General features: G+C 43.3%; 1 protein-coding gene across 3 annotated transcripts in view; it reads right to left on the reverse strand.

Moving 5' to 3' along the window:
* FAM13A (family with sequence similarity 13 member A) overlaps positions 1 to 25,393 on the reverse strand; it is a 2,572,531-nt gene that overhangs the window by 467,366 nt on the left and 2,079,772 nt on the right. For all 3 annotated transcript variants that reach the window (XM_044061451.1, XM_044061452.1, XM_044061450.1), the window contains one exon: positions 660 to 736. In XM_044061451.1, the coding sequence (XP_043917386.1) occupies positions 660 to 736 (77 nt within the window). The remainder of the gene's footprint in view (positions 1 to 659; positions 737 to 25,393) is intronic.

Genomic DNA, 25,393 nt, shown 5'->3' on the forward strand with positions numbered 1-25,393 from the left:
TGGCTTTACTGCTCAGAAAATGCCAAACAGTCTAGACTCAGCAAGTCTGAATCTAGCCTATGTTACAAATTGTTCAAGTACTGTAAATAGGCAGTGGAGAAAACAATAAAAACAGTTTAAAGTAGGCACCACCATCCCAATTAATTTGTTACAAGACAGTACATTTAAAAGAAAACACATCATTATTATTTAGCATGCATAAAATGCTCAGCCAGAGGATTCTCAGTTTAAGTTGTACATTACTAAGAAGTTTTTGCATTCTTGATTTAAATATTCTTGTAGTTTCCACTATATGGAACAAGTTACAACTACAACAAGTAGCATGTATGACGCCTTTTTGAAACGCAGTTAAATGTCCCTTTAACAGTAAAAAAAAAATCACTTATTTTATGGAATGGAGACGCAAATTGACATGTGTTACAATGTCCACAAGGAAGCATACCACCTATCATTTAAAACTTTATTTTTTAAAGTAATTTCATGCCTCTTAAAGTTATTGTATACTACATAATCTGAAATATTTAAGCCTCAAGTGAAAGATACCTTTGGGCAGCTTTACAAACTTTCGAATACAAAACATTAAACTACCTTCAAAACCCAAATGTATCACAAACATAACCAGTAAAAAAAAAAAAAAAAAAAAAGTGAAAAATGCCTACCTGTCATCACTCAAAATTTCTCTGTCATCAGGGCTATGGTTATCTGCAATTTTAGAAGACGTAATCACTTCCACAACCTACAAAACAATGATGTGATATGACATTGTCAGTCACTATCACAATGAAAAAAGAATACGTAAATTCTGGCAAACCACACATGACATGGTACATGTTCAAATTCTGCTCCTTACAACACTGTAAACAGACACTGAATATGTTCAAACCACATTTGTAAGAACTAGCTAAACAAAATGTATTTCACCTATTGAAACAACCACTATTAGTTACACTTGTGCATATGTAATAAAGCAAGAGCAGTGGAAAATATTTAAGCACCTTGCAATCCAACTAATACCACATCAACAGAATATGCAAAGATAACAGACACATTCTACTTAAACAGTAAACAAGTCTTACAGGTGACATAGGGTCCAATGGAGAGATGAAAAACAAGCAAAGGAGAGGAGTAGTGCTGAAAATGAATTCATCCTCAAGTCTTGGTGAGTACCTTCACGAGGTGGACCCTGTTTTTACAAAATCTCACCAAGGCGACAGTGATATATAGCATACATCATGAACAGAAGTAGGTCAAAAATTAAAACAGATAGCTTGATGCACAAGATCCAGGATAAAAAAAAAGTGCCCAATCCTGGTAGGCGCACTGGTGCTAGGACTGGAAAAATTTGTGTAGAATCCTTAAAATACAGAAGCATTCCTACAACAGGGCAGGCAAGGCCCAGGGGGAGGATGCCCCCCCCCCCCCATTGTACAAGGAAGCAGCAGTCTACAAAAAAAATCACAAAACGTGATAGGCTAAAGAAGAGCCATAAAGACGACAGAGTGAACTATTGAGGATAAGAAAAAATGATGTATTGTTATTATTATGCACTACTATTATGCAAAAAGCCCAGAATTTCCAGACACAAGATATACAAAACTATTAAAAGAGAAATTAGAGGAAAGAAAAACGTGAAAAACAGTATATAGATTAAGAAATGTTGATCTGTTTGGAAAAAGAAGCATCTGAGGAAGTGCAGAAATATAAACAACAAAACCTAGAGACATTTGAAAAAAATATAAAAAAGATATACGGACATGGGAAAGAAACAGAGACTTGATATGGTGTGATATTTATGCAAATAAGAAATCGTAAAATATAAAGATATTCAAATAGAAATACAGGCAAAGGCATCCGGATATGGACAATTTTCAAATAAAAAAAAATATCACAAAGGTGGAATGTAGAAAAGAATATTAGTAAAGTAGAAGCTAAAAAACTAGAAGTTGAAGTTATGGAGGGCCTGCGAAGTGAAGGATTTGGTGTAGAAGGTCTAACACAGGTTACATCTTACATCACAGCATGATGGAATCACCCCCCAAAGTAAGGAGAAACAGGAAGACCAGGAAACATCTGAAGAAGAAATATGGACATGAGAAAGAAAAAGATATAATATGGTGTAATATTTATGCAAGGGAGAAAGCAAAACTAACCAATACAAAAAGAGCAGCACCAAAGATATCTGAAGAGAAGCACTGGCAAAGGAATCCAGACATGGAAAACCTACAATACAAAAAAATAAGACAAAGAGGAAAAGTAGAAAAGATTAGTAATGGAGAAGTTAAAGAAATAGAAACTGAGGTTATGGAGTACCTGCAAAGTGAAGGATTCAGTGTAGAAAATCGAATGCAGAAAGCACCACAACAGGAGAGAGCCATGGATATCCAAATTAAGGGGAAACCAGTTTCACAGGAAGTAACTGATCAGGTGCCTTATCAAGATATTTTGGAGCCTTCTACAAGAAACCAGTATGAATGTTCACTTGAAGCTAGACAGCAAGGAAAGGAACGGGAAACTGGAAACTCTGATGCAGTCAATGTTGAAAGGAACAGGAAACTGGAAACTCTGATGCAGTCAATGTTGAGGAGTGATAAGCCAGTGAGTTCCCATATGACACAGCAACAGATGGCACAGGATGAGATTGAAAAAAATGTGCCACAGGAAGATGCCACAGAACCTTCTACAGAATGCCCACAGGAACTGGAAAACAAGGGATGTGTCCTCAGTTTGGAAGAAAATGAGCTAAGAGAAGAGTTGCTTTACTTAATAGACATGGACAGATATATTAAGATCAATGAGAGAAATACAGTACAGAAGATCAGTAAAACCCAAAAAGTCAGAAGTCTGATAAAACAAATGAACACAGTAATTAGGACTGTCCATAGAGATCCATGCGATATAACAGAAGTAAACAGGATATATTACTGTGCAGCCAAATTAATAACTGATAAAGTTCTACCACAGGAACACTGGGTAGTGAGGGAAAGGAAGGGAAGAAATTGAATACCATCACAGAAGTACCAAACAGAGAAAACTACAAAGGCAAGAAGTGTCACTCTTCGAAGCCTACAATAGAGGGGAATAGATCAACAAAAATACTAAGATAGATAGGTGTGATTAAAGCAATGCACAGTATTAGAACAGACCATGCACTATCACAAATAAACTAAAAATTTCAGCATAGGCGGACAGTCTCAGAAGATACACAGATAAATATAAAGGAAAGATACACAATATGCAAATTCATTGATGACTCAAAAAAGTTTTATAGAGAACTGGAAAATAAGGTAAAAGGAATTGAAAGACCGCCAAAAAAGAGGAAGTAGATACATTTTGGAGAAGTATCTATGAAGATCCTGTGGAACATAAAAAAGATGCTAAATGGATAGAAGTAGTAAAAGAAAGAAAAAGAAGCTTACAGTTGCAGGATATGAAATGGGATGAAGTAACAGCCAGAGAGACTGAGAAAAAGTTAAGCAAAGCCTCTAACTGGAAAACCCTAGACCCAGGCGCAGTACATAACTTTTGGTTAAAAGTATTAACATCTTTGCATGAGGATTTAGCCATGAGCAAGAACTACTTATATGTGCACCCCCGAAGAGACACCAACCTGTCTAACAGGCAAAACAATGCTCCTTCTTAAGAGTGCACCTGCAAGCTACCCTAAAAATTATAGACCAATAACTTGCCTTCCGACGACGTATAAACTATACATGGGAATTGATGTTGACAGAGTTTACAGTAATTTAGCAGAAAACTCAATTATGGCAGTAGAGCAAAAGGAAAATAAAAGAAAGTCATACGGAACAAAGGATCAGTTGTTGTTAAATAAAGTCATACTGGAGAACTGTAAAAAGGGGAAGTATGGCATGGCCCAACTACAAAAAAAGCATTTGATAGCATCCCACATTCATGGATAAAAAGAGTTCTTAAAAATGTATAAGATGCACCCTGTACTGATTGACTACATCACAGTGACCATGAAATAGTGGCAGACCACTTTGCAATTAAGCCATGATAAAGGACAGTCATCATTCCAGCGATAAAAATTCAAAGGGGGATACTCCAGGGTGACTCACTGTCACTGTTGCTATTCTACCTTGCCATCAACCTGTTTACTTAACAACTTAGGCCATAGCTACAATTTGGCTCCTAAAAAACAGCAAAGTGTAAAGACTTCTCATCTTCTCTTTATCAATCATTTAAAACTGTATAGTTCAGCAGATAAGGAACTGAAAGCAGAGCTGCAGGTGTCAAATCTTTTTCGGATGACATAAGAATTTCATTTGGCCTTGATAAGTGAGCAAAAGCAACCTTTGAAGCAGGAAAACTGCAGCACCAGGAAAAAAAGAAGTTATGTACTCACCATAAAGTACAGTTGTGTACCTACTATAAATGTAGATGTTAGAGTGTATTCACTGTTGCAGTCATTACTCTTGGGTTATCCTGCTGGCAGGCTACCCTCAGTTGGCCAGAATTCCAAAGTCTAGGTCTAGCGTCGGTTGCTGTCGCCTCCTCCCTGACGTCAGTGCGCCATGGGTTTAAAAGACGCAGCCAACACCATTTTCTTCAGTTTTTCTTGCCCCAGATGTCAGGTGCCCCCAAATTGGTAGGCTGAAAAATATGCCAATAAAAATGCATGCACAAAAATAACATTTTCTTCATCTACAAACAAATACACCAAATAGGTTGTGTAGGATAGAGAAGTGCAGATAAGTCCCAGCAAGGAAAATAGGGATGGAGGGAGGGTAACCTGGACTGCAACAGTGAATACACTCGAACATCTACATTTATGGTAGGTACACAACTGTACTGTGTTCATCGTGTTTCACTGTTGCAGTCATTACTCTTGGGTTGAATTCCAAAGCTGAGGATTGGTGGCTGGGCTAAATAGGATTAGGAGAGGCTATGAGGCCCTGCAGAACTGCAGTGGCAAAGCCTGCTCTGGACTTTAAAGCGGTAAATGGTAGCGCTTTGTGAAGGTGTGCACTGAACTCCAAATTGAAGCCTCTAAGATATCTTTGGTTGGTACTCCTCTGAGGAAGGCTGCTGCTCTGGTGGAATGAGGCCTAATGCCCTTAGGCACTGATTTGCCATGTTTAAAATAGCAGAAGTGGATGCAATGGCCTATCCATTTAGAAATAGCCTGTTTTGAGACTGCCTTTCCTTGTGATCCTGCAGCATATGACACTAAAAGTTGCTCAGTCTTTCTGAAAGCTTATAGTTCTGTCCAAGTAGAAGCGTAACTGCCTGTGTTTGTCCAAAGAATGCAGAATTTTCTCACCCTTGTTCTGTGGATTTGGATAAAAGGTAGGCAAGTGAATGGTTTGATTGAGGGCCACACTGGACACCACCTTAGGCATAAATGTAGGGTTTGTCCTCAGAGAAACCCTGTCTGGATGAAAATTGATGAAAGGCTCCACAGCCATTAGTGCTTGTAACTCCGAGACTCGCCTTGTAGAGGTTATAGCTAGGAGCAGAGCTGTTTTCCAGGATAAGAATTTTATATCTGCTGTTGATGCTGGCTCGAAATGAGGCAGTGTGAGTTTTTCCAAAACATAATTGAGGTCCCAGGCCGGGACTGGTGCTCTCCTTGGAGGCCTAATGTTTTTGGTCCCTCTGAGGTACTGCCTTATTAAAGGATGAGAAAAGATAGGTGGGTTCTGTATTGTAGTGGGCTGAAATGGCAGAGGCATAAATCTTAACTGATGAGAAAGAAAGGCCTTTGTTCAGCATCTCAGTTAGTTATTGTAAAATCTGAGGGATATTTGGTACACACGTATCAATGCCTTGTTCCTGGTTCCAAGCACAGAATCTCTTCCATTTTTCTGCATAAGATTTTCTGGTACTGGGCCTCCTGGCCTCCAAGATAACATCCATAACAGCTTTTGAAAGAGGTGTGTTCTGAATGGCTACATTATCAGCCATGCTGCCAGATTTAAGGTCCTGAGCTGGCTGTGCAAGATCTGATTGTTTTGTTGGGTCAGCAAGTGAGAAGTTTGAGGCAATATCCATGCTGGACCTTGAGACAAGCTTTTTAGGACTGGGTACCAGTGCTGGCGGGGCCAGTCTGGTGCAATCAGTATCATTTTTGGCTTCTCTTGTCTGACCTTTAGGAGTACCCTGGGAAGGAGAGGCAGTGGGGGAAAAGCATATACTGTTAGATTCTTCCAGCTGAAGGATAGGGTGTCCACTTTCCATGCTTGCTTGTGGTAAATCCTTGTGCAAAATCTCTGCAATTGGTAGTTGTGAGGGGAGGCAAATAGATCCATGTCTGGGCATCCCCATTTCCTTATTATCATGCTGAAGACTTGTGGATCCAGTTTCCATTCATGGGGATCCATGAGGTTTCTGCTTAGTTCGTCTGCCAGAGTATTTGTTTTTCCTGGCAGGAATTGTGCTTGCAGGTGAACTTGAAAAGCCAATGCTGTGTCCCATAAGGTCACTGCTTGTCTGTAGAGGGGGTAGGAATGTGTACCTCCCTGTTTGTTTATGTACCACATGACCACAGTGTTGTCTGTCTTTATCAGTAACTGTCCTGGGTGAAGCACGTCCTTGAAAGCTGTCAGGGCATTTTGAACAGCTAGCATCTCTTTTTGACTTGATGTGAAGATGCATCTGGTTTGCGGGCCATGTGCCCTGAATACATTTTCCTGACATATGGGCCCCCCAGGCATAATCTGATGCATCCGTTGTCAGTGTCTGTCTGGCTGTGGGTAAACTGAATGGCAGACCCCTGTTATGGTGACAGGCTTCTGCCCACCATCGAAACTCCTCTTGCAGGCAGGGAATGAGTGCAATTACTGTCTCCAGGCTGTGGCAATGCTGAGTCCAAACACTTTTTAGATACCATTGTAGTTTCCTCATATGCAGTCTGGCATATGGAATTAGTAGAATGCAGGATGCCATGAAACCCAAGGCCTGCATGATTTTCATTGCAGATAAGTGGGTTTTTGTTGCCAATTTCTTGAAGTAAGTAGTCAGTAGCTTTTGTTTGTCTGGCATGAGATAAGCCATCTGGGCAGTTGTATTTAAGCTTGCACCCAGGAATATTATCTCCTGAGAGGGCACTAGTTTTGATTTCATCTCGTTTACTGTGTACCCTAGGCCAATTAGTAATCTTTTTATAAACGCCAGATACTTTAAAAGTTGCTTGAATTAGGCAGTCATCCAAGTATGGATATATTTGAATTCCTTTTTGTCTGCAAAACACAATTACTGGTGCCGGGCATTTTGTGAAGACCCTGGGCACAGTAGATAAGCCAAAGGGCAGTGCAGAGAATTGGTAATGCATTGAGCCAGCTATGAATCTGAGGTATCTTCTGCAAGATTGCCTGATTGGGACATGCAGGTATGCCTCTTTTAGGTCCAAAGTTACGAGCCAAGCCTTCTTGCCCAGCATGGGCAGTAGCTGCTGTAGAGTCAACATCTTGAATTTTGGAACTTCCAGAAATGTATTTAGTATAGACAGGTCCAGTATTGGTCTCCAGGTTTTGTCCTTTCTGGGTACTAGGAAAAGTCTGGAGTAAAATCCTTGCCCCTGCTCTTGTTGTGGTACTTGCTGAGTGGCCCTCATGTCCATGAGGGCTGTAATTTGTTTTTGTGTCTCTGCCCATTGATTGTGTGGCAGGTCTGGTATACCTTTTGACCTTGGTAGAGTGTGAAAATGGAACCTGTAGCCTTGGGACACAATGTTCAGGACCCATTTGTCTTTGGTAATCATTTGAAAATTTGATGAAAAAAGTGCTAGTTTTCCCCCCAAGGGGGCTGCCAAAAGAAAAGTGCTTGGATCTGGTAGAGGAAAGTCATTGGGACTGTTTCCTGTAAGGCTGTGATTTGTCTTCTCCTCTTTTGGAGGTAGGAGCACCCCATTGTTTAGGCCTGTATGAGCCTTGGGGCTGAGATCTGCTTCTGGGACGCCTGTATCTGCCTCTTTGTGGTTTGTCTGACACTGGAAAGGACCAATTTTTAGAAGGCCAGTTCCTGCTAAACCTGGATGGCTGTACCTGTAAGAAATCCTTGACTGTCTGCATGGATTTTGCTTTATCCTCCATTTTTTTCAACACCTCTTCTGCATTAGTACCAAACAAAGTATCATGCTGTAATGGTGCATCTAATAACTTTGCTTTAACATGATCAGGCAGATTCTGTTCCTTTAACCAAGCATGCCTTCTAATAACAGAACCTGTAACAGCGGCCCTGCAAGAGGCCTCCAGTGAATCATAACCACATTGCAAAGTATGCTTTCCCACTTGTTCAGCTGCATGCAATAAATCCTGCAATTCCTTGTTCTCTGAACATTCAGTATTTGTCAACAATTTCTGTTTAAGCAGTGATATTAAATATTGCTGATATTTAAGCATGCAAAACTGACAATTTAAAGCCCTTACAGCCAGGGTAGCAGAAGTGTAGACTTTTTTCCCCCATCTGTCTAGAGCCCTAGAATCCCCATCAGAGGGGACAGGTTTTTTGCAGTGGAAGCTTTAACCCCTTTGGGACCCTAAGATATAGTTTCTGGGTCAGCAGTGGGGTTTTTATATAGGAATTTATGAGAATCCGGGACCCTGTAGTATCTGTCTGGCTTAGCAGGTGCAGGAGATAAAGAATCAGGGGACAGACCAGACTCTGAAAATACATCTACAATGTCTAGAACAGGAGGAATAGCAAGGGGTCTGTGCTGGGGAAGTAGCAGAAAGTATCCGAGCCTTTTCTTAGATTCAGAATAATCTTGGTTCTCCCAGTGGAAATGATCCCTCATGGTATGCAGGGTTTCCCCAAAAGAATAATCCTCAGGAGAGGCTGAAGGAATGGATTCTTCAGCATCAGAATCCTCATAGGGAAGCATGGAGTAATCCTGTTCAGAAGAGGAATCAGAGGAAATAGAAACCTGATCAGAAGAATCAAACTCTCTCTTGCCTAGGCCTCTTATCAGGAGGAGGATGGGAACCCCTGATCAAAGTAATTAGGTCTTCTGCCATTTTGAGCATCTGTTTTTTAGGCATGGAAGTCTGAGTAGGAAAATGCTGTACTTGTTTCTTTGTCTTTAGAGCTGCTTTAGTCTTTGTCTTTGAAGCTGAAGATGGCTTAATATATAGTTGTGTAGGTCTGAAGACAACCTCAGAAGCCGATGCCTGCTCAGCGGCTCCGGACCCATCTGAGGGAATGATTTCCGAGTGTCTAATACCGTGAGTATCCACAGGCCCAGTCGGCTCCACGTGGGAGTCAGAAGCGGCCTGTGGCTCTGAGGTAGCGGGTGCCAGGGGCTGCGAAAGCACCCCACCGAGAACAGGCGACTGGCCTAGCAGAGGCCTCATCGTCGGTTTTGGACCTCGGATGCCTATCCTTTTCCTTGTCCTTGCGTTTTTTGTAAACTCCAGTTGTCGGCTGGTCCGATGGCATTGTATAATTAAATCTTCGGCCAAAGTAATGAAATGCAAAATCGAACCAACGCTTAATAGTGCATTGGTTAAATCTAGCACAAAACCGACAGCTAGCTACGTTGTGATCAGGGCCTAGGTAAGGAATACAGTAAGAGTGAAAATCCTTATGAGGTATTTGCTTCCCACAAGAAATACAATTGTTAACTTTTTCTGACGTCGGTCCGGAGCAAGAAAAAAGTTTCCCCAATGGGGTACTTAGCTTTAATGAAGACTTCGGTTCTGAAATTCGGATTTGAAAATCTCAGGAGTCGGCCGACCGGCACTTGCGAACTGCTTTTGCTTCGGGCACCGCGCGGCAAGAAAGACTGAAGAAAATGGCATCGGCTGCATCTTTTATACCCCTGGTGCACTGACGTCAGGGAGGAGGCGACAGCAACCGATGCCGGACCTAGACTTTGGAATTCTGGCCGACTGAGGGTAGCCTGCCAGCAGGATAACCCAAGAGTAATGACTGCAACAGTGAAACATGATGAACATCGTTCCATGTTTGTAGTCCATCTCGCCCTTCATTCTTACATATGGGTTTGGAGCCAATCCTCGGCTCCGACTTGGCCTATTACAAAGCTCAAAGTCTCTTAGCTGGCTCGTGGCAAGGTAGGTATCTCATAGTGCACTAGTACAATCCCCAGATCTTGTTTGCTGCTAAACTATAGATAGACAGAACTAAGGTTATCCAGAAAGAACAACAATAATGAAAGGTCTCCACCCTACCAAGGTAACACTATCCTTTCTCCAGATCCTTCCAGGTCAGGGGTATGTGGGTGGGTTCGTAAGAATGAAGGGCAAGATGGACTACAAACATGGAACATTATGGTGAGTACATAACTTCTTTATGTTCTGTAGTCCTATCTCGCCTTCATTCTTACATATGGGACAGCGTCCCTAGCACCTTATTCTTGGGTGGCTCATGGGAAAATACTCTTGAGTACCGCGGAACCAAAGGAGGCTCTATCCCTTGAGGTCAGGTTCAATTTGTAATGAATGATGAAAGTATGAGGGGTAGCCCAAGTTGCTGCTGCACAAATACTGTCAATTGGAACTCTGGCTTGGAAGGCAGCAGATGTAGACTTGGATCGTGTAGAATGAGCCTTAATCTTGAACTGCAGAGTTTTTCCAGTGGAGAAGTAAATGAAGGAAATACAGATCGAAATCCAATTTGATAGAGTCACTTTAGAGACTGGCAAACCTAGTCTAGAATCAGAAAAGGATACAAACAATTGGTCTGACTTTCGGAGTTCCTTAGTCCTATGAAGGTAGAACTGTAACTGCCTGTGAACATCCAGTTGATGAAATTTGTATTCTGCTGCATTAGAATGATTAGGGAAAAACACAGATAATTCTATGGTTTGGTTCAAATTAGTGTGAGAGGAAACTTTAGGGATAAAGGAAGGATTTGTACAAAGAGAAACTCTATCTTTGTGGAAAATCAAAGAAGGAGGCTTAATAGACGGTGCTTGCAACTCTGATACTCGTCTAGCTGATGTGATGGCTACTAGAAACAAGGTCTTCCAAGACAGAAATTTCAATAGGCACAAATGAGCGGGTTCAAAGGGCGGTGAAGTTAGCTTGGAGAGAACAAAGTTTAGATCCCAGGGAGATACTGGTTCCTGAAAGGGGGATCTCAGCAAAGTAGCACCTTTAAGGAAGGTTTTACACAATCTGTGGGACATCAGGTTAGACTCATGTTGACCGAAATGAAAATTAGATATCCCTGCCAATTGGACCCTAATTGTGGCAACAGCAGATCCCTGATGGAAAAGTTCAGACAAAAATTCTAAAACCATAGGGATGGATGCAGTGTAAGGATCTACATTATTTTCTTCAGCCCAGATGGAAGACCTTCTCCATTTGCTACTGTATAACTTCCTAGTGGAAGGTTTATGCGAAGACGTGAGGATGTGGGTCACAGCAGGTGAAAAATCATGAAGCCTGACTAGGGATTGAATTGGAGCAGCCACGCTGTAAAGTTGTGGGTGTGGATGCAGGGGTGAAGGAAGCCCGATATGTGTACCAAGAGGTCTGGCACTGGTTCCAAAGTCCATGGATCATCTAGTAGATGAGGCCTGAGAAAGGGAAACCAAATCTGATGAGGGCAGTAAGGAGTGATGAGAATCATTTTGCTTCCCAATAGCTTCGCTTTCTGAATCACTTTGGATATGAGAGGAAAGGGAGGGAAAGCATAAAGGAGTCTCAGGGGCCAGTCATGAACAAGTGCGTCTCTCGGTGGCTCCACCAGAGGGGGGGATAAGGGAAAAATAGCTGCTGCATTTGGAATTGATTGGACTGGCGAAGAGATTGCAGCAAGGTTGTCCCCATTTGCGGAAATCTGTTCCGCTACTTCCTGATTCAGACACCACTCATGAGGCATCAAGATTGCCCTGCTGAGCTTGTCGGCTATCACACTGGTTGTCCCTGGGATGTGTGTTGCCACCAGAAAGCATTGGGAAGAAATTGCCCACTCCCAAACACGAAGGGCCTCTCAACAAAGGGGGCAAGATCTGGTTCCTCCTTGTTTGTTGAGATACCATATCACTGACATGTTGTCTGATTGGATAGCTATTGTCCCTATAGAAAGAAAGTCGTGAAGTGCTTGCAATGCTAGAAGCACTGCTCTCATCTCTAGGACACTGATATGCAGGTGAGCCTCATAATCTTGCCATGTGCCTTGGACAGTCCTGCCTGGATAATGCCCCCCCCCCATCTGTGAGGCATCCGTGGTCACAGTAGCAATGGGTTGGCGAGGAAGGAATGGAGTGCCTGTTGTTAGTTGGTCAGGTTGAATCCACCAACGAAGGTCCTTTTTTCAAGACTCTGTTATGATGATGTGGTGAGATAGAGGCAGTTGTTGAAAGGACCACTGAGAAGATAGAAGCCATTGGAGAACTCGCATATGGAATCTGGCTACAGGGACTAACGTTATGGTGAAGGCCATGGTTCCTAAGAGTTTTAGCACTGTTTTTGCCTTGACTTTCTGTAGAGGAAGTATACAGAGAATTTGTTGTCTGAGGTTCTGCACTCTTTCTGCAGGTAGACGAGTTAGCATGGCGACTGTGTCTATTTCTGCGCCTATAAAAGTCACAAATTGAGAGGGCGATAAGCAGACTTTTTCCAATTTACTGTAATCTCCAACTGGGAACAAAGCTAGATAGTGGAATCTCTGGTTTGTAGGGGTAGATGCCTGGTGGTGGTGGACAGAAACAATCATCCAGGTACGGAATCCTAGATGTCTCAACAGAGCTGTCACTACTGCCATACATTTGAACACCCTGGGGGCTGTGGTGAGACCAAATGGCAGAGCACAAAATTGGTAGTGACTGGCTCCCAGCCGGAAGCATGGCTCCTCGATGCTCTGTCCATTTATATATGGTAGTGCGCATCTTGGAGGTCTATGGAGCACATCCAATTGTCTTTCCCCTAACAGAGGGAGTATAGACTGCAGTGTCACCATCCGGAACATGGCCTTCTTTATGGATTCGCTTAGTTTGCTGAGGTCCAAGATGGGACTCCATTCCCCTATATGTTTTGGCAATAAAAAGAATCTGGAGTAAGTTCCGAATCCTGTCTGGTCTGTGGGGACGGTATGGATGACTCTCTTTGCAAGCAGCTTTTGCACTTCTACACTTGCTTGATCCCTGTGATTGGGTGGAACATTCGGGATTTTCTTGGGAGTGTGGGGTGGAAGAGGAAAGGGTATGGAGTAACTGCTGGTGATTATTCTTTGCACCCATTAGTCTTGGGTGATGTTTAGCCAGGCTTCTGGATACAAAGATAGGTGACCCCCGACTGGCTCCAGAGAAGCACAGCCTGGCCCCACATCAGGAGCGCCAGTAGGGATGGCCTCGAAATGAATCGCGGCCTCTCTAGTTTTGTGGACCCCCCCCCCACCTCTAGGGCATCTATCGTTAGCTCCTCCTCCTCTGCCTCTCAAGGAGTCACCTTGTGCATCAGGGAAAAATCTCTGGGACTTCTTGAACCACATCTTACCACCTCTCTGACCCTTCGGATATGGTCTAGAGGGGACGGTAAAATGTACTCCCACGGCACAGAGTGTTTTCCTTTCTTGTTCGCACCTGGTGAGTGTATCTTTTACCTTTGGTCCAAACAATGAAGAACAATCAAAGGGGGCATTGGTAAAGGTAGACTTGAATGGCGCTGCAAAATCACAAAAGCGCATCCAGGAGCGTCTCCTAAGGAAAACTCCTGAACCCGCTGCCCTGCTCGCTCCGTCGGCTGCAAAAGAGATAAGCCGCATGGAGGAGTTCACAATGGAATTTAAGGTGGACAACTGAGCAGACACCTTCTCAGGTACTCCTTCAGTAGATGTAGCTTGAAGAGCATCTCCTAGCTCCTTGAGGAGATCTCTTTGAAGCCTTGTAAAATGTGTTAGATAGTTCAGCAATCTGAGTGCGAAAGCCACTGAAGAAAAGATACACTTCCCATATCTATCCATTGTTTGAGACTTTTTATTCGACAGATGGACAGATGAAGAAGTGTCTGCTAGCTCTTTGTTAGTGGCTGCCGCCACTACCATGGCATCTACAGGCATGCCCTTGGACAAAAAATCTTTCTCTTTAGGGGCAGACAGAAATTTATTGGGTCTTCTGGGAACTGACTCCATGGCATCAGGAGTCTCCCACACCTTCCGACTAACCAGATCTAAAATTTCATGGAAAGGTGGAGACACCCACAAAGCAGAAGGTTGAGAACCCAAAGCATTCAGGTACACTGACTCCTCATCAGAAGGGGTGACAGTGGGCCAGCCACCTCTATGCTTAAGGATCTCTAAGATGTCTATAAAGGAGACATCAGAGGACGACTTGGGGGACACTTCTGACTCCTCAAGGTCAGTGTCTGAAGTAATGGACTCATCCGGTGAGTCTACATGCTTCCTCTTGCATGTCTTCTTCTGAGGGGGCTCCTCAGAAGGGTACTCTGGGGAGGTCTCGGGAAGATGGGGGGCCACCCAATGGGGGCTCGTGAGGCTGCGGGTCTCTGCAGTCGACAGAAGAGAGTACGTGCTGAGACCGAGGTCAGTGCTTGAGGGGGGAGAGTATACATACCCTTGCATGGAACTGATGAGCGAGACAGCACACTCCTCATCATCTCGAAAGCAGATCTCTCTGGCTCCGAAGACAGCCCCGGTTCCGAGGAAATGGAGGAAGTCAGCAGCTCCAGAGTGACTGGCTCCGAGATGGATGTAGGGTCCGAGATCACCCTAGCCAATGCACCGAGCGGGGGACTCGGAACCGAGGAGGTTCGGGTCCAAGTGTCCCTGTTGGGGCCGACCAGTTGACACCATGGATGGTGCCAAAGGTGTCAGAGCAGAACTCAGCTCCGAGACAGCTATGACGGGAGCTGGAACCGAGGATTCCACAACAAGTGGCTCCGAAAACTCTGACTCCGAAGGCCCGACTCGGCTCAGAGGAGGAACCACAACAGGGAGGGTAGACTCGGGTGGCTCCAGAACTGACTGGGTCAGAGCCAACAACAATTTGGGCAAAGCAGACGACTTCAGGAGTCTAAGTACTACTCTCTCCACATCTTCCTTTGACAAGCTCTTGGAGGATCTGGATGACAGTGTAGGCGATCTGGATCTCTGTAAAATTGGAGATCTTAAAGTTGGGGAGACCAGCAAAGGATCTGTAGACCGGCTCCGATGCAATTTTTCAGTAGTCGGCTCCGAAAGGCTTGGGGCTGACACTACAGTGCCAACATCAACAACCTCGATCAGCTCCAATGACAGTGGAGTGGAGGAGGTAGAAGACTTGTCAAGTTTTGACAGTTTCTGAAGAAGTTCCGATACACTAGTCGGTGCTGGAGAATGCCTCTTGGCCGACTTAACCTTCTCTTTTTTGGAAGAATGTTATTTGGATGAAGAAGAAGAACTCGCTAAGAGTCTTCCTCGAAGGAAGGCTCGAGGAGACCTTTCAAAATTAACTTGTTCTTCCACTCCTGGAGAACTCTGGAGCTAAAGGAATGGCAGAATAAACAAGTTTCCTGTAAATGAATGGCTCCGAGACAATATACACAATTAGTATGGCCATCCGTAATTGACATCTTCTGGGAGCACTTTATACATTTTTTGAAACCCGAAGGTTTGTGGTCTTTAGACATGTTGAAGAGCTATGTAATAAAGCAGGTACACCACAAGCACAATGAGGACTTGGTCCTCTAACTTAAACGGGCCTAGCCTAACAAGCACACACACATACCCAACAGGAATAGAGTAAACAGGACTAGGTCCTCTAACTTAAACGGGCCTAGCCCTGAGGAAAATAAGAAAAGAGCAGAGGACTAGGTCCTCTAACTTAAACAGACCTAGCTAGATAGGTTAAGTCATAGAGAAAAGCCAGAAACTAATAGCAGTGAAAGTAACGAGTAAACAACACTGCACGCAAGCTTAACTTTTCTAACACTGTATACACTATACGGCTAGAAAACATGGTCCTAAAACGCAGACCTAAGAAATATCAATGATAAGAAACTAGCACACAGGATATCAAACGGAAAACAAGGGCCAAACAGCCAACCAGTTCTCAACTAACTAATTTAATGAGCAAAAATACTTCTAAACTATTCTAAACACTTCTAACACTATTAAACAATATCTAGTAATAAGATAACTAGCTATAGAAATGGTAAAGTGATAATAAGACAAAATAGTTTAAACTTAGCCACGGCCAAGCAAGAAGCACTTCTGAACTCGTAGACACGGCAAACGAGATCTGGGGATTGTACTAGTGCACTATGGGATACTTTGAGCTCCATACTTTCACAAAGCATTACAATCTACCTTTGTTTTTTAAATCCAGGGCTGGTTTTGCCTCTGCAGTTTTGTAGGCTTTCTTACCAACCCTTAATCTGTGATCTTTCCTCCACCCTTTGTCTTTTTTCTGGGCTTTGGGAATCAATGCATATGTGAGGACTGCAGCAGTGAAACACGAAAAACAGTACAGTTGCGTACACTTACCATAAATGTAGATGTTTGAGTGTATTCACTGTTGCAGTCCTGGTTTCCCACCCTCCATTCCCCCTTTTTCCCTAAGGCACAGACTATATACATTTTTATTTTTTGTATGACGTGTCCAGGGTGCTTCCTTCCTGGGTTAGCCTTCTTTTGGAGGCTCCTATCAGTTAAGGCAAGAAAAACTGAGGAAATGGCATCTGCTGCCTCCCTTTTTATCTGACGTTCTGACATCAGTTTTACAGCCGGCAGCAGCCGACATCATATACCAAGGACTCTGGTATTCGGGCTGACTGAGGGTTACCGGGAGCCGAATAACCCATATGTGAGGACTGCAACAGTAAAACACGAAGAACAGGACTAACTTTAACCTGTGGAACTTGTTTAACTTGCTTACTTATGTAATCTCTGTAAATAATATGTTTGTAATATGTAATGCTGGTATTATGTAATGCTGTATCTGCTTACCCTTGGAGCTTTTCTCCCCGGGCCTCCGCTGAAAATGGACATGCATCCAGTCGGACTATCCCGGTCAACAAATGTAAAATAAATAAAAATAAAAATAAAATCTTCTGGAACAGCCTCGTGGATCAGGAAGGAACACAGGGAATGGTTAAGGAGAGGAGAATTCAAACCAAGAGATGAAAGGTTAATACTGGCAGCCCAAGATAGTGGGCTACGTACATGCTGGTTTGCAAAGTCCATTGAACATGTGGGAGAAACAGACAAATGTAGATTTTGTAAAAGTGAATTGGAAACTGTTGCACACTTTGCTGCTGGTTGCAACATACTAATGGCAGAAGGACTGTATACTGAAAGGAATAATAATGTGGCAAGATTGTTGCACTGGGGATTGTGCAAACATTATAGTACTGAAGTGGCTGAAAACCACTGGAAACCTGAGAAACAAAGCATCACAGAAAATGATGAAGTTTATATCACATGGGATCACCCATTACCAACAGTTTAAAAGACAGATGCTAGAAAAACAGTGGTCCAAGAAAAGACAAGAGTAGCATTGATAATTGAAATCGCCACACCCAGTGAATACAGCGTCTTGCGTACAGACAAAGGCATAAAATATCAGGATCTGCAGGCAGAAACTACAGCAATGTGGAAGAATGATACCCAGACAGTTTCAGTCGTAGTAGGAGCAACGGGTATTATAAAAAAGAATCTATAATCATATTCTGATACGCTACCAATCCATGTAACTCCATACAAAGTGCAGAAGGAGTTATCACTGGGCACACTGTGGATGCTGCAAAGAGCACTCCTGGCTGACATCAAAGATTGAAACAAAACCATGAATTTTACTCGTACTTTGACTTAGGAATGGGATCTATTCCCGTCATGGTAATAGAAACCCAAAGGATTTGGAGAAATTAAAGAGAGCAACATTTAGCAAAGGGCTGACTTTAAAATGTGCACACCAGTTCCAAATGAATCTTATTAAACAAACATGCTGTGGGTCAAAAATTATACAAGACATGCTGTGGGTCAAAAATGATACACGCATCACAGTACTTTCTGACTAGGGGATAAATCAGTTATCAGGTGAGTATAGATATATATTTACTACTGGTCTCATTTTTTTTTTTTTTTTAACACGGTACATAACACAGCACGCCACCTTTCAGTAGCCAATGTTTACCACTGTAGCCTGCAATATTTCTGTTAAACATTAAACAGCTGTTGGATCATTTCATATTCTAATGCTTTAAATAACTCTGAAACACTGCTTCTAAGAAAGGAAATTAATAAAAATGAACTCGTGTTTATAAAGCACAGGTTATTATATACAACAGTACACAGTAGACAGCCAGTTTTCCCTTTTTGCCACTAGCTAGCACATTCCTGCAAATCAAGACACTATTAAGCAAGAGATATATGAATATATATTGCCCTTGTATAACAGAAAATTCCAAAAGCAGTGGCTGTTTGAAGATGGATTACCTACAAGGAGACAGAAGGAGGCTATTCCTGACCAATTTGTGATAGTCCTTTGGAAGACCAACGTACAAGACAATAAGCTACCTGGTACATCTAAACTCAGGGATTGTCCTACATGGAGCCTTAGTTAGGATGTATCCCAAGCAGTACCACCATGAAGGAAGGAACTAAAGAATCAGACAAGACCAGAACTTACATTGCTGACTCCTTAAGTAGCAACTTCCTAAATATGGCCTGACCATCCAAGATGCCACAAAGACAATGCTACACAAATGTCCACAAGGATGTTCTTGAAGCTGTGTAGGATGCCACTCCTTTCACCGAATTTGTTCTGACCACAGTATTTGCAAAGCACAGTTGACCAAATTATGCTGAATGATGATCCAACCGGCAAGCCACTTGTAAAGCATCTGTCCTTTCCTCCCTGGAGGAAAGAATACAAACAAAGTACAGTTGTGTACTCTTACCATAAATGTAGATGTTAGAGTGTATTCACTGTTGCAGTCATTACATTTGGGTTATCTGCTTGCAGGTAGCCCTCAGTCGGCCTGATTAACAAAGTCTTGGGTCCTGCATCGGTTGCTGTCCCTTCTTCCATGACATCAGGTCGTCATGGGGATAAAACATGCAGCCAACGCCATTACATCAGTTTTACTTGCCCCAGATGTCAGCTGTCCCCCATTCATGGGAAGCAATTAAACATAAAAGCACAAAGATATACCTCCAACAAAAAAGCAAATACACCAAAAATGCTTTTAAGCATAGTAAAGGAAAGTAGAGTATAGCCAAAAGAAGTCAGGGGGCTGGAGGGAGGTTAACCAGGACTGCAACAGTGAATACACTTGAACATCTACATTTATGGTAAGTGTACACAACTGTACTATGTTCTTCATGTTTCACTGTTGCAGTCATTACATTTGGGTAGATTCCCAAAGCTATGGTTGGGAGGAAAAATTTAGATAGCATTAGGGCCCGTTATAAGGCCCTGCAAGACTGCAGTGGCAAAGCCAGCTCTGGATTTAGAGAGAATTGGCAAATGATAATGCTTGGTGAAAGTATGTACAGAACTCCAGGTAGCAACTTCTAGGATGTCCCTGGTAGGGACGCCTCTGAGAAAGGCTGTAGAGATAGATGCAGCCCTGGTGGAGTGAGGTCTGATCCCCTGGGGGATAGGTTTTCCATGGTGCTTATATCAGAAATTAATGCAATGGCTTATCCATTTAGAAATGGTTTGCTTTGAAATAGCCTTCCCCTCTGCCCCTGCAGCAAATGCCACCAGCAGTTGTTCAGATTTCCTTTGAGGTTTAGTCCTGTCCAAGTAGAATCTAAGTTGTCTGTGCACATCCAAGGAAAGCAGTATCCGTTCCCCATTATTCTGTGGATTGGGAAAGAAGGTTGGCAAATGAATGGACTGATTAAGAACCACAATGGATACCACCTTGGGCATGAAGGATTGATTAGTTCCGAGGGACACCCTGTCCGCATGAAAGATGATGAAAGGCTCCACTGCCATAAGGGCCTGTAATTCAGATACCCTTCTAGCTGAAGTGATTGTTAAAAGGAAAGCTGTTTTCCAAGAAAGAAAATTTAAGTCGGCAGTAGCAGCTGGCTTGAAAGGAGGTAGAGTGAGTTCCCCCAAGACAAAGTTAAGGTCCCAGGCTGAGGTTGGAGCTTTCCTGTTTGGTCTCAAATCTTTGGCCCCTTTGAGGAACTGCTTGAGCAGTGGATGAGAGAAGAAGGGATGTTCTGTGTTATAATGAGCTGAAATGGCTGAGGCGTGGATTTTAATGGAGGAAAACAACAGGCCCTTATGAAGCATCTCAGTTAGGTACTGTAAAATCTGAGGTAAATTGGGCGCTGCTGTGCTAATGCCTTGAGACTGGTTCCAGGCACAGAATCTTTTCCATTTTACAGCATAAGATTTTCTAGTACTAGGCCTCCTTGCCTCTAAAATGATATCCATCACAGGTTTGCTGAGGGATGGTAAAGAAGAGATTAAGTAATTAGTCAGGCTGCATGGTTCAGTGTTGGAAGTGGAGGGTGCAGAATCTGTTCTCCTGCTGAGACAGCAGGGAAGGACTCTGAGGCAGGTGCCATGGAGATAATCGTGACACACTGGGGAGGAGGGAGTACCAGCGGCCAGTCTGGAGCAATCAAAATCATTTTTGGTTTGTCTTGTTTGACTTTTAGTAGTACTTTGGAGAGCAGAGGCAGAGGGGGGAAGGCATAGACTGATAGGTTTTTCCAGCTGAAGGACAGAGCATCCACTTTCCAGGCTTGTTTGTGGGGAGTCCTTGTGTAAAATTTGTCCAATTGGTAGTTCTGGGGAGAGGCAAACAGGTGTATATGTGGGCTCCCCCATTTGCTTGTCAACATGTTGAAAATCCTTGGTTCCAGTTTCCACTCGTGTGGGTCCATGAGGTTTCTGCTTAGTCTGTCTGCCAGTGTATTTAAGGTTCTTGGCAGGAATTGAGCTTGTAAGTGCACTTGGTAGCTCAAGGCTGTGTTCTACAATGCCATGGTTAGTCTGCAGAGGGGGTAAGAATGTGTACCCCCCTGCTCGTTTATGTACAACATAACAGTGGTGTTGTCCGTCTTTACCATTAGTTGTCCTGAAAGAATGTGGTCCTTGAAGGCTGTCAGAGCATTCTGTACAGCTAACATTTTTTTTTTGATTGATATGCAGGTGCATTTGACTTGGGTTCCATTTGCCCTGAAAGCAATTCCCTGCCAGGTGAGCCCCCCATGCATAGTCTGATGCATCTGTTGTTAGGGTTTGGGCGGCAGGGGGTGGTGTGAAAGGTAGTCCCTTGTTTTGGTGGCAGGCATCTGCCCACCAAAGTAACTCTAGGCGTAGGCAAGGTATGATAGGAATCATTGTTTCTAGGTCTTGAGAATGTTGACACCAACATTCTCGATACCACTGTAGTTTTCTCATAGCCAGTCTTGCATATGGAATTAGAAGAATGCAGGAGGCCATGAACCCCAAGACTTGCAGTATTCGTCTTGCAGATAACAGGGTTTTTGTGGCCAATTGTTTGAAGTAGGTTGGCAAATGAATTTGCTTTTCTGGCGTGAGGAAAGCCATATGGGAAGTTGTATTCAAGCTTGCTCCCAGGAATATAATTTGTTGACAGGGTACCAGGTGTGATTTCTTTTCATTTATGGTGTACCCCAGACAAGTTAGAATCCTTTTTACAAAGGCCAGATGATTCAAACGTATGTCCTGGCTTTCTGCCTGAATCAGACAATTGTCCAGGTAGGAGTATATTTGAATATTTCTTTGCCTGCAAAATACAATAACTGGAGCTAGTCAATTTGTGAATACCCTGGGCGCAGTAGATAAGCCAAAGGGAAGTGCAAAGAACTGATAGTGCGTGTAGCCTGCTTTAAAGCATAGGTATCTTCTGCAAGATTCCCCGATTTAAATCTAGTGTTGCCAACCAGGCATCTTTGCCTAGCATAGGAAGTAATTGAAGAGTCAGCATCTTGAATTTTGGAATCTCCAAAAAGGTATTTAGAGTAGACAGGTCCAGGACAGGATGCCATGAATTGGCTTTTCTGGGTACCAAGAAAAGTCTTGAGTAGAAACCTTGTCCCTTTTCCTCTTCTGGTACCAGCAGAATAGCCCCCCATGCTTAAGAGAGAAAGTACTTGTTTTTGGGCCTCTGCCCACTGATTTGGGGGTAGGTCCAGCCACCCACATGGTGTTGGCAATGTGTGGAAGTGAAATCTGTATCCCTGGGACACTATTTTAAACCCATTTGTCCTGGGTAATGAGTTCGCAATTCTTTGCATGAAGAGCAATCTTTCCCCCAAAGGGATAGTCAGTTGATAAGTGCTTGGAAATTTTAAAAGGAAGTCACTTACCATGGGGGGAGGGGGGGAGAGTCTTATTATTCACAGACTTGGAAGTGGAGGCCCCCCACTGCTTAGTTCTGTGAGTCCCCTGGGACTGAAACCTGGGTTTTTTTGCTGTCTGGGTTTGGCTTGAGAAGACCTGGAAGGGGCTGGAAAGGACCAGTTCTTAGAGGGCCAGTGCCTACTAAATCTAGGAGGCTGAACTTGTAAAAAAATCTTTAACAGTTTGCATAGATTTAGCTTTATCTTCCATCTTTTTAAGAACTTCCTCAGCATTGTTGCCAAACAGGCGGTCCTGATTTAAAGGAGCATCCAACAATTTCGCTTCAACTTGATCAGACAAAGATTGCTCCTTAAGCCAAGCATGCCTTCTGATTACACACCCAGTAACAGCAGCCCTGCAAGAGGCCTCTAGTGAATCAAAACCACATTGCAATGTATGCTTTCCAACTTGTTCGGCAGAATGCATTAAATCCTCTAATTCTTTATTTTCCACACAGTTAAGAATCAACACCATTTTCTGTTTACGCAGTCCAATAACATGTTGATACTTTAACATATGAAACTGGCAGTTTAAAGCACTAATGGCCAAGGTTGCAGAAGTGTAGACCTTCTTACCCCATCTATCCAACGCCCTGGAGTCTCTATCAGAAGGGCTGGGATTTTCAGCAGTAGAAGCCTTAATGGCCTTGGGCCCCTGTGAAATAGTCTCTGGATCTGCAATAGGATTTTTGAAAAGGAACTTGTGGGACTCAGGGACCCTGTAGTATCTGTCAGGTTTTCTGGGAGCAAGAGGCAGGGAATCAGGGGCCAAACTAGATTCCAAAAAAGCATCATCAACAATGTCTAGTACAGGATGAATAGCTAAAGGCCTATGCTGAGGTAGGAGAAGGAAATCCCTAAGCCTCTTTTTTGAATCAGAAAAATCCTGGCTTTCCCAGTGGAAATGCTCCCTTAGAGTATGTAAGGTTTCCCCAAAAGAAAAATCCTCAGGAGGGGAAGCAGAGGGAATAGAATCCTCTGCATCAGAATCCTCATAAGTAGGTAAGGGCACATCCAGATCATCAGAAGAGTCAGATAAAACAGAATCCTGATCAGAAGATTCATAATCAACTTCAGTCCTAGGCCTCTTAGGAGGTTTGGGGGGGGGGTTGGCTACCCCTGATTAGAGTTATTAGATCTGCAACCATTCTTATCATTTGTTTTTTAGGCCTAGAGGCCTGAGCATATGGCCTGGGCGTTGTTTTTTTAGACATGGATCGAGATTTAGGCCTAAGTAAAGAAGGAAGCGTCAGTTTAATATGCAAGTCCATAGGCCTGAATACACCCTCAGAAGCCAGTGCCTGCACAGCGGCTCCAGACCCATCCCAAGATAGACACATCCGTGGGTTCCATAGTTGAAGCATCTCGCGGCACACTGGACTCCGAATGGGTCTCAGTAGAGGCCTGCGAATCAGAAGTAGCGGGTATCAGTGGCTGCGAAAGCGACTCACTGAGTACCGGCAAACTGTTGACTGGCTTAGGAGAAGCACTGTCGGCAGTTTTGGACCTCAGCAGCCTGTCTATCTTTATCTTTGCATTTTTTCAGAATCCCGGTAGTCGGATGGCTAACCGATGACATTTCTGGATAATTAAACAGAGAACCAAAATATTTAGAGGGGAAAATATACCGACGACGGATAGTGAGCTGATTAAATAAAGCACAAACCTACAGCAAGGTACGTCGTGGTCAGGGCCTAGTCAAGGAATACAGTACGAATGAAAATCTTTATGAGGTATTTGCTTTCCACAAGTAATGTAATTAACTTTTACTGACATCGGTAAGGAGCAAGAAAAAGTTTCCCCAACGGGGTACTTAGCTTTAGCTGAAGACTTTGGTTCTGAAACTCGAAAATGAAAATTTCAGGAGTCGGCCGACTGGCACTTGCGAACTGCTTCTGCTTCGGCCACCACACAGCAAGAAAGACTGATGTAATGGCATCGGCTGCATGTTTTATACCCCTGATGACCTGACGTCATGGAAGAAGGGACAGCAACCGATGCAGGACCCAAGACTTTGTTAATCAGGTCGACTGAGGGCTACCTGCAAGCAGATAACCCAAATGTAATGACTGCAACAGTGAAACATGAAGAACATCTAACCCCTTACATTCACTCACTGTCCTCGGGTAGTACATCAGCTGCCAGTACTTGTAAGTGTATGTCTTTCCCCTGGGCTCTACTGCTGTTAAGAGCACTTAAAGACTAACAGACTGCTTCAGTGAAACCTCTGAAACCATCTCTGATGGGAAAAGAGGCATGTGATTCTTGTAAAAGAAAATTTGTTCTTGTGAAAGGCAGGATATTTTTCCCCTGCATAACAAGGATTAAAGCTTCTACATTACCCATGAAGAAGTGACAGTTTCTTGAAAACATTCTTCCTGATGGCTCTTTTCAACACCATAGAACTAGGAGGTTGAAACTGCAACTGAGAAAGCCCACAATGAATTTAAAGTCACATGGAATGGTTAAAGTTATTCGACAGGGGACAGAAATGCTTTAAGTAACTGATCAACTCTTGGCCACAATGTTGCCCTCCACATGGTCAGAATGAAAAAAATATATATCTGCTACATGCACTGGGTACTAATAACAAGAGGCCCAGACCATGCAGGTGTCTGAGACAGATCATAAACAAGTTCAGACTGACCAATTAAGGTAGTATAGGGTATCACTCCACCCAAAAATGAGAACGACTTACATCTTGTTGGAGATATGACTGTTGTATATACAGCTTTGCAGTAGCTTTGAATACCTCTGAGACACAGCCAGTGGTAGGTCAGGTGGAATAATGGCACCTAAAGCAGGAGAAATATTTTGGAGTGGAGTCATCCTTTGTCCCAGGCCCAGGAACAATCTTGTGACAGCTTCTAGCACCTTTAGGTTCATAGGTAGGTACTAGGCTATCAGCCCTGGGGCCTATATAAGTCTAGCCAAAAAGGTTTCCTGGCTTTCGCCTCCTAATAAAAGTATTCTCCTGTGCCCCTGTCAAGCAGTGCTGCAGACGTGATTCCCCAGATTCCCCAGGGTGAATTTTCTATTTCCCATCCAGTGGTCAAGATTTTTCTTAAACAGGGCCAATGAGGAGCTTTGCTTGACACTACAATCTTCTCAGCCACCAAGGGATTACAAGCATAAC

The sequence above is a fragment of the Protopterus annectens genome, chromosome 2.part0 (genome assembly GCF_019279795.1).
Source record: "Protopterus annectens isolate FY-2018-M chromosome 2.part0, PAN1.0, whole genome shotgun sequence".
In the NCBI taxonomy this organism is placed as follows: domain Eukaryota; kingdom Metazoa; phylum Chordata; order Ceratodontiformes; family Protopteridae; genus Protopterus; species Protopterus annectens.